General features: G+C 42.2%; 1 protein-coding gene across 1 annotated transcript in view; it reads right to left on the minus strand.

Annotated features, from left to right (window-relative positions):
* The window catches only part of Ubxn4 (UBX domain protein 4), a 35,435-nt gene extending 20,448 nt beyond the window's left edge, over positions 1–14,987 (minus strand). The window contains exons 1-4 of the mRNA XM_059280283.1: positions 14,723–14,987; positions 7,460–7,562; positions 3,412–3,440; positions 2,417–2,535 (exon numbers count right to left, since the gene is read on the minus strand). Of these exons, the coding sequence (XP_059136266.1) occupies positions 2,417–2,535; positions 3,412–3,440; positions 7,460–7,562; positions 14,723–14,804 (333 nt within the window). The 5' untranslated portion in view covers positions 14,805–14,987. The remainder of the gene's footprint in view (positions 1–2,416; positions 2,536–3,411; positions 3,441–7,459; positions 7,563–14,722) is intronic.
* Positions 14,988–16,641: the final 1,654 nt, after the last annotated feature.

Genomic DNA, 16,641 nt, shown 5'->3' on the forward strand with positions numbered 1-16,641 from the left:
ACTAAACCCTCAGTAAAGACAAACAGAATTCAATTACAAGCTGGCCAGAGCATAATTTTCCTTTTTCAGTCCTGGGGGATGAGCTCTATCTCCAGCCCATAAAAGGTTTTAAAACAGAAGGACCTTCTGGCCAGGGGAGGGACTCAAGACACTTCCAAAGGCAAGGCAGATCTTCTGATGGGCAACACCACACTCCGGACTTGAGAGCTCACTCCTCTCAAGGGCCCCATCATTGCAGGTGTTGACAACACCGTTCCTCTGATAAATGGGTCACTGGCTGGGGTAATACTACTTTGTCAAGCTACAGGAATCAGAGGGCAGTTCTGTGCTACCTTCAGAGAATACCTATTGTTAAAAACTGAGCTATTCCAGGGCCTGAGATCAGAGAACATACACAGGTTGGGAAGCATCAAGGAAGGACTCCACGGGCTGAAGAGTGCAGGTGGTAGGAAACCGGCTTGGGCTAGGGAAAATGTTAAGAGATATCCCTGCACACTCAGAGGCCAAAACCTGGAGCTTGACAGCTGTGAACTTGAGGCCAGTGTGGGAATCCAATTCCGGAGTCACGCTTCCTCTCCTCACTGCTGCAGTCTGAGAACGAGGGCTCTAGGAGTGTACTTGACACTCACATAGGCATCCCTCTAGAAGGGCAACAGACACACACAGGCAGGTCTTCACCTGTCCCAACCTCAAGAAAACCACCTGTTGTTTTCTACACTCAAATAAATGATTAAATGAAAAAATAGCCTTGCTCCCCAAAGTTCCAAAAAATATGAACAATCCAAATCTTGAAGCAGTAGATAGCAAGAAATAATAATGATGAAATTAATGGCCGGGCATGGTGGTGCATGCCTTTAATCCCAGTACTCGGGAAGCAGAGGTAACTGGATCTCTGTGAGTTCGAGGACAGCCTGGTCTACAAAGTTAGTCTTGGACAGCCACATAGAGAAATCCTGTCTTGAAAAACAAAACAAAATAAAACAAAATTAGTAATATTTAATGAGAAGGGGGAGGTTACTATAGAGCGTAATGAGCCGGGCAGTGGTGGCGCACGCCTTTAATCCCAGCACTCGGGAGGTAGAGCCAGGTGGATCTCTGTGAGTTCGAGGCCGGCCTGGTCTACAGAGTGAGTTCCAGGAAAAGGCGCAAAGCTACACAGAGAAACCCTGTCTCGAAAAAACCAAAACCAAAAAAAAAAAAAAAAAAAAAGAGCGTAATGAAATACAAAAAATAAAAAGATTTATTTCAAAAAACTAGAAAATCTCTGGGGCTGGAGAGATGGCTCCTAAGTTAACTGCTCTTGTAGAGGATTTGGGTCACTTACATCAGATGGTCACAACCACCTACAAATTAGCTCCAAAGGATCCAATGCCCTCTGACCACCTTGAACACCTGAATGCATGTGGTGCACATACATACAATCAGTCATATACACACACAAGCAAAATAAAATATATGTATTTTTAAAACTGGAAGATCACCAAGCATGGTGATGCATGCCTTTGATTCCAGCACTTAGGAGGCAGAGGCAGGTGGATCTTTGAGTTTGAGATTGGCCTGGTCTACAAAGTGAGTTCTAGGACAGCCAGGGCTACACAGAGAAATCCTGTCTTGAAAAACCAAAATAAATAAATAAATGAATAAAATAAATATAAATAAATAAAACTGAAAAATCTAGACAAAATGGGAATTTCCCTGGACACCTATGATCTAGCAAAAATTAAATCAAGAAGATACAAACAATTTAAACAGATCCATAACAATTAATGAAATTGAGGCCAGAATTAAAAAAAAAAAATCTTCTACTGGGCTATGGTGGCATATGCCTTTAATTCCAGTACTCCGGAGGCAGAGTTCGAGATCAGCCTGGGCTACATAGTGAGTTCCAGGACAGGCTCCAAAGCTACACAAAGAAACTGTATCTTGAAAAACCAAACCAAACCAAACCAAACTTCCAAAGGGCTACTGCGGATTAAAAACAAAAACAGCAGTTTTTTTTTTTTTTTTTTTTTTTTTTGGTTTTTCAAGACAGGGTTTCTCTGTGTAGTTTTGCACCTTTCCTGGAATTCACTTTGTAGACCAGGCTGGCCTCGAACTCAAAGAGATCCGCCTGCCTCTGCCTCCCAAGTGCTGGGATTAAAGGTGTGCACCACCACCGCCCAGCAAAAAACAAAATCTTAAAAAAATAAAAAATAAAAACCAAAAAAGTAACCAACCAACCAACCAAAAACAAAGAAAAAGCTGGTGGGGGAGGACACACCTTTAATCCCAGCACTCAGGAGGCAGAGGCAGGTGGGTTTCTGTGAGTGTGAGGTCAGTCTGGATTACAGAGTGAGTTCCGGAACAGCTAGGGCTATACAGAGAAACCTTGTCTTGAAACCTCCCACTCCCTAAAAAAGTTCTGATTCCTTCTTACTTGCTGGACTTTGTGAATTCTTGTAACAAGTTCATCTGCAGAAACACTCCCTGCTATTACTTCCAAAGGGATTCCGCTGTCTCCTATAAAGAAACTGGATGGAACACAGACTACAGGATCTGTACACGTTAATTAAGTCTAATAATTCATATGTGAAACAAGAAGTTTTATAAAATACAATAACAAAGCAAAACACATCATCTTAGTGAATTTTACAATGTTCTTCACCCCAATTACCATATCATGCCTCTAGTGCATGTGATATGTAAAATGATTTACGGTTTGTTTGGCATATTGGAGTGAAAAATGTATTTCATTTTCCTACATCATTCTATCTATTTTGCCTCTTGTCACCTGCTTTTAACATTTCAACCAAATTACTCCATACTGCTCTTCAAATATTCACATTAAAAAAGAAAACATTGGTTCAGCATCCATATGGCAGCTCACAACTGTCTGTAACTCCAGTTCCAGGGGACCCAATATCCTCACACAGATATACATGCAGGCAAAACACCAATGCACAGTGTTAATTAAATAAAAAATACAAAACAAAACAACAACAACCAGGATGATCCTGCAATTCAGCAAGGCCATTTTAAAAAAAAAAAAAAAACACCAAAAAACACACACATTGGGGACTGGAGAGAAGGCTCAGCACTTAACTGGTTTTCCAGAGGACCCAGGTTCAATTCCCAGCACCCACGTGGCGGCTCACAGCTGTCTCAAACTAAAGTTCCAGGGGACCTGATACCCTCACCCGGGGAGACATACATGCAGGCAAAACTTCAATGCACATAAAATAAAAATAAATTAAAAAAAAAAAAAGAAAAACATCTACTTTGCCATTAGCTACAATGTATTACCTCTAAAGACTGCAACATTACTTCTACCAAAAGGTATTTTCTTAAATAAAACTAAATTCTAAATTTTTTAATTAAAAAAAGAAAAGCAAATATAATATATATGAAACCAATTCTTCAATGAAAGGATACAAATCTGTGAAAATTGTAGACAGGCTTCACTGTAAAAAAAAAACAAAATCAAGAGAAAAATCATAATATGAATTCAACTATTTTCCAAATACTGGGTTGCTTTCATTAAATTTACTATACTAATCACAAGTATATTTTAAAAATTACTAGTTGTCATAGCAATAAGCTAGAAGGACAGAAATAAGAATTTTATTTTATTTATTTATTTATTTTTGGTTTTTCGAGACAGGGTTTCTCTGTGTAGCTTTGCGCCTTTCCTGGAGCTCACTTGGTAGCCCAGGCTGGCCTCGAACTCAGAGATCCGCCTGGCTCTGCCTCCCAAGTGCTGAGATTAAAGGTGTGTGCCACCACCGCCCGCAAGAATTTTATTTCACAAGACATTTTTGTTCATTTTAATTGTTGTTTCATAATTTCCAGATTAAACAATCCTTTCTTCTTATAACCCACTAAGTGGTGGCTGGGTTTACAAGTTAATTTTGTCTGTCTTGCTGGGTACGGTAGTATCCACCTTTAACCCTAGTGCTAGGGAGGCAGAGGTGGGAGGATTTTTATGAGTTCAAGGTCAGTCTGGTCCAGAGCTATATAGTGAGACCCATGGGGGGGGGGGGACAAAACAAAAAGAATATCTCGTGTTGCTTCCTTAATAGAAATATACTTAAATAAAATCTTGGGGGCTGGAGAAATGGCTCAGTGGTGAAGAGCACGAGCAGCTCTTCCAGAGGACCATGTTTGACTTCTAGTATCCACATGGTGGTTCACAATCATCTGTAACCCCAGTTCCAGGGGATCCAACGCCCTTTTCCTTGGGCACTGTACGCACATGATACAGACATACATGGAAATACTCATATAATGCACATAAAATTTAAAAAACCTTAGCCTTTCATAAGATACAGCGACATAACATACTACTCTGTGATAACAAGGATGAAAACACCTAAATGTCCACTAAGAAAAACAGTCTAAGAGAATTAATGGGGAAAAGGTATAGAAAGTTGTCAAATACGATCATTTCTACAAAAAAAGTCAGAGGGCCACTGAGATGGTTCACTGGGTAAGGCAGCTAGCTGCTGGGCAAGCTGGACAATCTGAGTTAAATCTGCAGACCATACAGGAAGATGGAAGAGAACCAACTCTACCAAGGTATCCACATGCATGCTATTATGTGTGTGTTCCTTACCCTATGATAATAATAATTTAAAATTGGAAAATATATATATATTTTTTTATTTCAATTTTTTTTTGGGGGGTTTTTTGTTTGTTTGTTTGTTTTGAGACAGGGTTTCTCTGTGCAGCTTTGCACCTTTTCTGGAACTCACTTGGTAGCCCAGGCTGGCTTCGAAGTCACAGAGATCCACCTGCCTCTGCCTCCCGAGTGCTGGGATTAAAGGCATGCGCCACCACTGCCGCCCGACGGAAACTATATTTTAATGATTTACTTAACACCAGTAAAGAGCCTGGTGGTCAGGGATAGGAGAGAGGGCTCAGGTAACAGTAAAGCACATGCCTAGCATGTATCATCCCTCAATTCAACCACTAGCAAAACACATGAATGCACGCTTACACACATAGTCGGGAATAAGAGAGACTTTTTAGAGTAGTTAATTAGATACTGAACAAAGCCAGTAACCTCATAATTCTCAAGTACTGCTATAAACCAAAAACAACACGTTGGAGAAATGGTTCAGCAATTAAGAGAGCTTGCTGCTCTTCCAGGAGATTCCAGTCAGATGGCAGTACCCACATAAGGTGGCTCACAAATACCTGTAACTCTACTTTCAGAGGACCCGAGACCCATTTCTGGTCTGCAGAGACACTGCATGCACCTGGGGCATATATATATATGGCTCAGGCAGGCACCTACACACACACATGAATCAAAATAAACAAAATAAAACATAAGCTATATAGTTCAATAATATAAAACAGGTCTGCTTTATGCTACTTTTGTTAATATGAAACAATGTAAGTGAAAGTTTTATGAGCTTACAGGTAAATTTCCAAACATTCATGAATTTAATGTGTGTGTATGTGCACTACATGTGTGTCTGATGTCCACAGAGGCCAGAAGCGGGTATTGGATTTTTTTTTTTGTAATCCCTGGAACTGGAATTACAGTAGTTTTGAGCCTCTGTATGGGTGCTGTTAAAAGAGTAGCCAGCGTGCTTAACTGGGCCATCTCTTCAGCCCTGAACCTTTTTATCTTAACAATGTTTTTCCAAGCATGTTATCTAGTTTGAGATGAATATTGAAAAGACATTTGTAACAGTTAATAAATTAAAGATCTTAGTCTGAAAATTACTGCCAGGCTAAAATCTAAAATCCAAATCAGCTGGGAGGATGAGACAGGAGAACAAGTTCTAGACTAGCCTGGGCTCCTGAATGAGTTCAAGCCCACCTTATACAACTCTGAAAGCCACTGTAGCAAAGTAAAATGGCAGGTATGGTGACCCACATGCATAATCTCAACACTTAGGAGGTAGAAGCAGGAGGGCCAGTAACTCAAGGTCAGCCTTAGCTACATAGCAAGTTTGAGGCCAATTTGGGTAACACAAGTTCCTGTCTCAACACACGCACACACCCCAATAAAAAGGACGACAGAATAAAACAAAAGTCTGTTTAACAGGAACTATGAGGTCCTATAAATGTCTTTATTCTCTTTGACTTATTTCTTTATGCGTGTGTGCACACACTCATGAGTGCATACACCCCATGGTGCATACGTGGAAATCAGAGGATAATTATGAGTCGGTTCTCTACTTCCAGCATGTGCATTCTGGGGAATCAAACTCGGGTCATCAGGCTTGGTGGCAAGTGACTTTACTCAGTGTGCTATCTCACCCTCCACATTCCTTTTAAATTAAATGGCTCCATTCCCAAAAGAGATTCCAAAAGATATGGAAAAGCACTTGTTGCAGAGAGATTCAACCTAAGCTTTATAGCCACTTCCAAGTTCTTCCAACCTAGACACTACAAATCTTTTTCAGGACAGTAATTTTTTCACATTCATTTATTTATGTAATATATATGTATGTGTGTACGTAGGCAGACATGTGCACACCATAGAAGTCAGAGGACAACTTGTAGAAGTTGGCTCTCTCTTCCCACCATGTGTGACCTGGGGACTGAACTCAGGCTATCAGGCTTGGTGACAAGTGCCTTTACCCGCTGAGCTGTTCTGATAGCCCCCCAATCATATTTTTTGTTACATGCTACATGGATGTGAGGTGGACAAGAAAAATTAATTTTTTTTTAAAATCAAGGTGTAATAATGAATTTGAAAATGGTAACCAGAAAATATTAATTGCCGTGAAAATATTAATTTTGATTTACAACTTCTTTATAATAAAGTTTAAATAGTAATCATAACAAAATAATTTAAATTCCCATAACTGGGTGCAGTGGTATACTCAAAAGCAATAAAAAAATAATTTAAGTTCCCAATATATCTTAGTGCCTTAGTGTGGTGATATTTTATTTGTATGTTAATAAATAAAGTTTGCCTGGAGATCAGAGGGAATAGCAAACCATTTTAAGTAAGCAAGCCATTTTAAGTAAACACCAAAGTCAGGCAGTAGTAGCACATGCTCTTACTCCAATCACTTGGCAGGCAGGGTCTCTGTGTGTTCAAGGCCATACGAGGGAACAGAGCCAAGTGTGGTAACACATGCCTTTAATCCCAGTACCAACCATAGAGACCTGGAGGTCTGTACAGACAGTGACGAGGAAGTGAGGTAAGAACCAATGAGAGGGCAGAACAGCAAGGCAATAAAGGCATGGGTAGACAGGAAGTAGCTCACTTTTGAAAGCTGCGACGTGGTGAGGTAAGGTTAGCTGGCGGCTATTCCTATTTCCCTGATCTCTAAGGCTTTCACCCCTCTATTTGGGTCCGTGTTTTTTATTTAATAAGACTGCTTAGAAATTTGTCTATACCGTAGATATGTGTACCCATAAAATTAACATTCTTAATCGTTTAAGAGTATCCTCATAAATAACAGACCATGATTACAAAAGAAAACAGTAACGAAACATTAAAGCATAAGCGTACCTTTTGGTGTCGATTTTAATAGCAACGAAATTGTTTGCAGATGCTGCTGTCACTTTCTCATCTTCCCAGCTGGCAGCCATCTGTGTGGACTGCTCATCGTCACCTGAGAGAACATTTCAAGAACTCTTAGAAACGCCAAGGCCAGGACTGCTAATTCTAAATTCTTTCCCCTGTGAAACTAGAACTCCAAATAAAATATAACCCACAAATATTTTTCTTCCAAATTTTATTTTTTATTTTATGTGTATAAGCACTTTGCCTTGCATACACCTAAGAGCATCACAGTGTGTAATGAATGCCTAAGGAGGCCAGAAGATGGTTTTGGAACCCCTAGAAATGGAGACACAGACAGTTGTGAGCTGCCATGTGAGTGCTGGGAACAAAACCAGTTCTCAGTAAGAGCAGCAAATGTGTTTCTCCTTCCTTCCTTTTTTTTCCCCCCTTGAGACAGTCTGTATGTGGTCCTGGAACTCACTGTTTCTGCCTCCCAAGTGCTAGGATTAAAGGCGGGCCCAGCCACACCTAGTTTAGCAAGTCCTCTCTTAACTTCATCAAACTTGAAAACTGATCCTTCCGAAGCTTGGCTGTGGTAAAGTGCTTGTCTTGAACGCACAACGCCCTTGGTTTGATTCCCAGCAGAGCAAACACACAAATGCGCCCCCAAAAATTTATCTATAACTTCAGCTGGCTACTTAAAAATACAAATGTAACTACTACTTATAACTTCCACTGCTACCACCTTGAGCAAAGTTAGCAGAGGTCACCCAGACAATTACAGTAGCCTAAACGTTTCTTCCCCGCTGAGTCTTTTTTTTAAAGATTTCTTTACTTACTTTTATTTTGTGTGTGTTACATTTACATATATATATATATATATATATATATATATATATGTAAAAGTAAGTAAAGAAATCTTTTTTTTTTTTAAAGATTTATTTATTTATTATGTATACAGTGTTCTGTCTGCATGTATGCCTGCAGGCCAGAAGAGGGCACCAGATCTCATTACATGTGGTTGTGAGCCACCATGTGGTTGCTGGGAATTGAACTCAGGACCTCTGGAAGAGCAGTCAGTGCTCTTAACCTCTGAGCCACCTCACATGTATGTCTAGTACTCAAAGAGGCCAGAAGAGGCTGAGTGGTGGTGGTGCACACTTTTAATCCCAGCACTCAGGAGGCAGAGTCAGGCAGATCTCCTGAGTTCGAGGCCAGCCTGGGCTACAGAGTGAGTTCCTGCATAGCTAGGGCTACACAGAGAAACCCTGTCTTGGGGGTGGGGTGGGAGGCCAGAAGAGGGCATGAGATGCGCTGGAATTGCAATTATGGACAGTAAACTGCCATGCTATGCTGGGAGCTGAACCTGAGTCCTGTGAAAGAACAAATGCTCTTGGCTTGTCCAGGCCCACTAGGGTGTCTGCTCTTACACAGCAATTGGTTGTCATGTAGCTTCTGAGAACTGAACTTGGGACCTCTGTAAGAGCAGCAAGTGCTCCTAACCACTGAACCATCTCTCCAGCACCACTTAACATTAAAAAGGTTTTAAAAATTAACTTTACTATAAAAAAACTTGGACATAAAAACCATCACAGGTCACCCACTTTCTAATACACTATGTATCTTAATTATCTTTTTTGTTTACTGTCTTTCTCTCCCAAATAGAAAAGATTCTAGGAGGGCAAAGACAGTTTTTCATGTTATCTTAAGATGGAAATCTCGGGGTTGGGGATTTAGCTCAGTGGTAGAGCACTTGCCTAGCAAGCGCAAGGCCCTGGGTTCGATCCTCAGCTCTGAAAAAAAAAAAAAAAAAAAAAAAAAAAGAATTGTGACTAAGATGGAAATCTCGCCAGGCGGTGGCGGTGCACACCTTTAATTCCAGCACTGGGGAGGCAGAGCCAGGCGGATCTCTGTGAGTTGAGTTTAAGCCCAGCCTAGTCTACAGAGCAAGATCCAGGACAGGCTCCAAAACTATACAGAGAAACCCTGTCTCGAAAAACCAAAAAAAAAAAAAAAAAAAGGGGGGGGGGGGAGACGGAAATCCCTACAACAGAACTTGCATCTAGGCGTAAAGCAGGTATCCAGTGTTTACTGGAATAAACATTTAAATGTAAGCATACAGGCATGCCTACAATACTTGACTACACACCTGAATGAGATAAGAGCCATGAAAAATTTGGACATGGAAATGGGACAGATTGAAACCAATTAAGAATACCCTTTTTAACAGGCTCATGGAAGTTACAACCAAGAATAAAGGAAAGTTGCTATTTGTAAATGAGAGCATTCTGAATGAAAATGTTTCCAGAGACAATGGAGTTGAAAGAAATAATAAATTCCCAAGAAAATGACTGTGCTATGAACCTAGAAAATAGCTATTTAGGAACATTCTTTCTCCAGTCATTTTAAGGAGGCAGTAGACTGAGAAGTGTGATGCAGTCTTTCATTCACTCACTATTTTATTCTACTTCCGTTCATTTGTTCAGTTCATAGGCATTGGGCTTATGTACTAGATATAAAATAAACACTGTTCTCAGCACAGCTTAAAATCTAATATGTATAATATATATATATATATATATATATATATATATATATATATATATATAATATAGAACCAAACAAGTAGGCAACTACCAACACTTAAAGCAGCAATTGCTATGAATGAGAGTGTTTGGGTTTGGGAAGACAGTTCAGTTAGTAACAAGAAGATCTAAGTTTGATTCCCAGCATGTGAGCACACATACAAATAAAGAAAATCTCTTTATCATGGTCAGAGAAGCATGCTCTGAGATGACAGGGTCTCTCTACATGGCCCTGGATGTCGTGGATCTCACTACGTAGACCCGGCTGGCCTTGAACTCCCAAGTGCTGGGATTAAAGACATGCATCATCATACCCATCTCTAAGTTGACAATTAAGGTGGACCAAAGAATGAGCCACACTAAGTACAGAAAAGTTCACCATGCAGAAAGAATACACGTACAGAGAAAGGTCTGTGTGGCTGGGAAAATAATAAACAATGGAGAACACGAGGCAAATGGAACTGAAAAGTTAATGAAGGCTACCCACAGCGTGGATTATCTAACAGAATGTACAATGGTGACATTTAGCTAGAAACCCTGGGGGAGAATAACAAATGAAGGCAATAAATATATTTAAGCTTGAGCCAATCCTAAGAAGGAGACTACATTTTGTTTTTGCCTTTCCTTTTTCTTTATAAAGTTGTGGTCTTTCATTTCCCCACCCATACTGACTGGCTAGGTTGGTGTCTTGATGTCACATTCCCTCTGGCACTATCTGTTCCTAACTCAGCCTTGTGATGGCAGCAGTAGCTGAGGGAAATCCTCGATGAGAGGCTTCTTAATACTTTCTAAGTTCCACTAGAACACGAGTTGCCATTGTCAGTATCTTTAGAGGCTTATTTTTAATCAAATTATCAACCACATTATAAAATTAGATGATCCTCAGATTTTAGGAGAACATATGCTATACTTGGAGGTAGCAGCAATATTCAAAGTGAGGACACTTAAAAGTGTGCAAACAAACTCCAAAGCACAGACAGCTACATTCTTCCAGCCTCACCATCCAACCCAAGGAATCTCAACTGCTCCAACCATACAGGCTTTGTGGTCTGTGTTAGCCAAAGAGGGCAGCCAACAGTACCAGACATGAACAATTTTCAGCCTGCCTTATAACATCACTGACTAGACAGACATCTTTGCTTCTGCCTCCTCATCAGATTTTGTACTATGGCACAACTGTCTTTATATCTTTCAGTTCAAACAGCTAAAACTGGAAATTCTTGTTAATTTGGTTGAAGTATTTCTAGTTTCTAATACAACTCTACAATTATTTAATTTTTATTTAATATTAAATGAATCACCTAATTCATGAAAATTATATTAAACAATGCCAGATGTAGTAGCCCATGCCTGAAGTCTTAGGTACTTGGGAGGCTGACACTAAGGGGATTACTAAGTCCAGGAGTTGGAGGGCAGCCTGGGCAATAGCAAGACCTAGCCTCTGAAAAAAAGGAAACAATTTCATGAAATAAAAACTTGCCTAAAACATTTTCCTGGAATAATTTTTAAAAAATATACACTTGGCCGGGTGGTGGTGATCCCAGCACTGGGGAGGCAGAGGCAGGAGGATCTCTGAGTTTGAGGCTAGCCTGGTCTACAGAGTGAGTTCCAGAACAGCCAGGACTGTTGAGACAGAGAAATTTCCTTTATGTGTCTGTATGTGTGTCACATAGGTGCAGGAGGCTGTGGAGGTCAGAAGATGCCTTAAATCCCCTAGACCTGGAGTTGTAGATGGCTGTGAGCTGCCACATGGATGCTGAACCCAGGTCCTTCTCCAAAAGCAGTAAATGCTCCTAACCACTGTGCCATCTCTCCAGCCCTGTACATCATGTGTGTATATGTGTGTGTGTGTGTGTGTGTGTGTGTGTGTGTGTGTTTAATCCTAGAACTCACAATTCCCTTGCCTCTACCACCCAAGTTCTAGGCTGTGACTAATTCTTCGAACACTCTTGAAACCACTTCCTCTAGCTATAGCTATCTTTTTCATTTTTTAATAAGTTGAACTTTTTTAAAGGTTGGTGTATTACTAATGGGATCTCAGATCAAGAAAACCTTAAGTTCTGAATGTATTCTTCAAGTTATGAACAAAGCTCTATGGCCCAGGCATGTAGAGCCCCTGTCCTTGAGTCAAAGCATAAGAGAATAGCTCTGGGGGGCTAGAGAGATGGCTCAGTGGTTAAGAACACTGATTGCTCTTCCAGAGGACTTGGGTTCAATTCCTGGCACCCACGTGGCAGTTCACAACTGTCTGTAAGTCCAAGATCTAACACCCTCACACAGACATACATGCAGAAAACACTAATAAACATAAAATAAAAAATATATATATATATATTTTTTAAAAAGAGAATAGCTATGTCTATGGTACAACATAAAATGTCTTGAGGACTATTTGTGTGACTTGGTTGGGATTTGGGTGGTGGTGGCGTAACTTGATTCTGAGGTTCTAAGGTATGAACTCTGTAGACAGCTATGTCGTGTCACAGTGTCAAAAGATGGGACCTACCTGTTAGGTGCTACCAGAGTGTTGCTGCTTTATGATCCCAATGTCTATACATTCTTAGAGCAACATTCATCCTACTTTGTGTCGGGACGACCTAGCTAAAACTCTAGAAAAACTAACTGTATTTTGGAAGAGGTTAAGGGACAGACTCCACTGTCTGTCCATTCTTAACAGTATTTCCGCAAACATTCAATAGCTGCTGATACTCTAAATATATCTACTACCAGCAAATCCCAGTAAAGTTAACAGAGGAGTATGGATATATGCAAAGCGCTGTAAAGTGTAAGACTTCAAGTATTTCTACAGCTGTCCAATATTTATTAATCAAATCTAGCAATTTAGACTAGGGATGTAGTTCATTGGCAGAGCAATTACTTGACATGAATGAAGCCCAAGGTTTGGACTTACCCATGAAGGGGAAGTTTTTTCTTTCAAGTTAACTGCTACCTTAGTGCTTTTTAGGAATGTTTAACTATCATCAATAGCATATTGTTAAAAAACATGGATACCGCTGGGCGTTGGTGGTGCACGCCTTTAATCCCAGCACTCAGGGAGGCAAAGGCTGGCGGATCTCTGTGAGTTCAAGGCCAGCCTGGTCTACAGAGCGAGATCCAGGACAGGCACCAAAAACTACACAGAGAAACCCTGTCTTGAAAAACCAATGTTACAAACTAGGGCTGGAGAGATAGCTCAGTGGTTAGAAGCACTAGTCACTCTTCCAGAGAACCTGGGTTCAATTCCCAAACCCATGTAATGGCTTACAATTATATTAAAATCTCATAAACCTATTGACCTCATACTATAGTGTCATATTCTTTCATTCTTATATGCTATTGTCCTTACTGGTTTACAAGACTTACATATTTAAAGTATAATACCACTCCAATAGACTCTAAAGGATTTATGCTCTAATTAACAGCAAGTACCAAGCTAAAAATTCAGCATAACAAAACAATCAGACATTTACATTTTAAGGCTGAATCAAATGCATATTTCAGTCACTTTTCTTCACAGAAATGGACAAAGTTATAGAACGACTAAGAGATGTGGGTCAACTACGAGTAAAATGTTACTAAACAAGAGTAGGTGAAGAAATACACTTCAGGAGCCGGAGAGATGGCTCAGGCTCAGCAGTTAAGAGCATTGGCTGCTCTTCCAGAGGGCCCAGTTCAATTCCCAGCACCCATATGGCAGCTCAACATGTCTGAAACTCCAGTTCCAGGACTTTTGACACAGTCCCACAGACATGCATGCAGGCAAAACACCAGTGAACATAAAATTTAAAAAAAAATACATTTCAAATTAACAGTGGTCACACAAACTGGTCCGGGTAAAAAGAACGTAGAAAACTACAAGAAGCAGATGGTTGACTGCAAATATACAAGACTTCAGCAATAAAACAGATTATGGAACAAAATAATCTAGAGACATTGGGTAAATGAGTTAGCATACGTCTGGAAAACTAGACTTGATGTTAGAAGAGGGTAAGAACCACGATTGAATGTGTACTTTTAAAATTGTTAAAAGTGTGTAATTAATATATATATAAACTTGTAATAAAGCAGTTATTGCATCTTAGATTCCCCTCCTGGCGCTATTATAAAAGATTACGCTTCTGTGAAGCTTAAGTTTATGTTTCAGAAACATTCTAAGGCAGCTACTGTGGACATCAGGTGGTTTCTTTGTGGCTTACCGATGACACAGCTTTCTTGACAGCTCACAACTAAGGAGACCCAACTGTCTGCCTAGTGGCCCGTCCCAATCCCACCTGAACACCAAGACTTAAAAGGACGTCCAAGCTCCCTGGGCAGGGTACCCCACAGGACCAAGGGGGAACCAGGGTGGGGGGTCTTGGGGGTCTGCCTGCGACAACCCGACTGCCAGGGCCTGCAGGGCTGTCTCCTCGCAGGGATCGGCGTCTGGGGACAGGGCCTGGACTGCGCTTCCCACACAGAAGCAGAGGGGGGTCACGCCGGCGGCCCAAACGGAGCCAGAGGAGCCCGAGCCCGCCGCCCGAAGAAGCGGAGCAAGCCCGGAACCAAGCCACATAACCCCCCCCTGGTCCCGATCGGAGCCGAGCGGACCCGCGGGTCCTCCCGCCCGGAGGACCCGACGCCAACGAGCACTAGGAACAACCCAGAAGCGCTCTCTCGGCCCCTCGCAGGCCCGCTCCCCACTCACCTGCCACGAACACCACGAAGACGGCGCCGCTCCTCTTGGCAGACGCGATGGCCGCCGGGATGGCGCCTTGGAACCACAGCATCGCTCCCCGCAGGCCCGGGCGCTCGCTCGCTCGCTCACTCGCTCGGTGTGGCGTCGCCGTGGCCCCACGGCCGGCCCCGCCCTCCTCGTCTTCCGGCCTCGCGGCCCCGGGGAACCACCGGCCCGTCCGCCGCCTCGTCTGAGGATCCGGCTCCTCACCGGCTCCTACGCCCGAAAGCGGCCCCCCCCCCCTCCCGCCCGCCCGGGGACGCGCACGGGAGCGCGCGAGGCAGAAAAACACGCCCCCTGTCGTTCCCCCCCCCGTGTCACGTGACCACGCACGTCTTCGGGGCCGCGCGCCCCGGGGCCTTGTGGGTTAGGGAAGCCCGTCTAGGAGCGCGCGCCCGCGAAGCCTCGGGTTCCGAGTCCAGGAAGTTGAAAGGAGGCCTCGGGAATGATGACTAACCGCTACGGCGCGTCGGCGTCGCCTGCAGCGAGGCTCTCTGGGAATTGTAGTCTTTCGAGGCTTGTTTATTTCCTTGTTGTAGAACTATGAACTGTGGTTCCCAGGCACGACAAAAGGGGGCAGTAGTGAGCGCCACGACGCTGTAAGAATAAATGCTAGATAGCGAGTTGCTGTCACGCTCTGACGTGTGGAGGCCATCTGTTCCACAAAGAAATAAAAAGAAGCTTTACAGGGGTTCACCGGAAGCCTTTGGCTTCTATTTAGTTTGACCCTGTGGATTCAGAGGGGCGTAGTGGCGCATGCCTTTGGTCCCGCCACTCAGAGGCAGAGGTGGGTGGATCTCTGAGAGCTGGAGGCCAGCCTGGTCTACATGGTGAGTTCCAGGACAGCCAGGATATGGAAAGAAATCCCGAATCAAAAAACAAAGGAAAGAAGAAAAAGACTGGAAAGGCCATAAACCCCCTTACCTGAGGGGAGGTACTGGCAGAATACTGGCCTTCGGGGATATAATGGGCATTGATTAACTGGATCACGTTCTAAAACCTCTAGCCACTATGCTATTGAAACAACTTATTTATTTATTTACTTTATTATTATTGTTGTTGTTATTATTTGGTTTTTCGAGACAGGGTTTCTCTGCGTTGTTTTGGTGCCTGTCATGGAACTCACTCTCTAGACCAGGCTGGCCACCATCGCCTGGCTTCTTTTTTTTCTTGAGTGAGAGAGGTGTAAAGAAAATTGTCTATATGGAGTAAAATCAACTTGCCTATAGGCCAGTAAGAAAATAACTTGAACCAGGCAGTGGTGGCGCACGCCTTTAATCCTAGCACATGGGAAGCCGAGGCAGGTGGATCTCTGCGAGTTCAAGGCCAGCCTGGTCTACAGAGCGAGATACAGGTCAGGTTCCAAAGCTACACAGAGAAACCCTGTCTCGAAAAACCAAAAAAAGAAGAAGAAAAGAAAATAACTTGATAACTGTGTAAGGTTTGTAAGATGCATATGAATAAAAATGGAAGAAGAAAACATTTGCATTTGTCCTAGCTTCATTCAAACATCAAGTTTTTTTTTTATGTAAACTACTTTGACATTCCTCTTCTGCTTCGAAGGCAGATACAAGTGAATAACATAGAACAGTATTAGTGGCAAGATGTGGGGCAATAACAAGGGTTTAAGCCCATAAAGTCTGTAAACAAAGCCCAGGTCATGAATACCTCTATTTATAGTCAATATAACCCTGTACAAATTTCCTAACCTCTCTGACAGTTGAGTTGCCTCACTGGACAATTGGAGCCCTGAGGGAACCTGCCCTTTACGCCATGTGATTACACAGAAAACCTTGTAAGTGCTTAGCAAGTACTTGGTAATTAAGTGGTAATTAAGTGCTTTACAGATGTTAGGTATGGTTCTGGATGCCTGCCCAAATCACATTTAA

This window comes from Peromyscus eremicus, chromosome 15 (genome assembly GCF_949786415.1).
Source record: "Peromyscus eremicus chromosome 15, PerEre_H2_v1, whole genome shotgun sequence".
NCBI lineage: Eukaryota > Metazoa > Chordata > Mammalia > Rodentia > Cricetidae > Peromyscus > Peromyscus eremicus.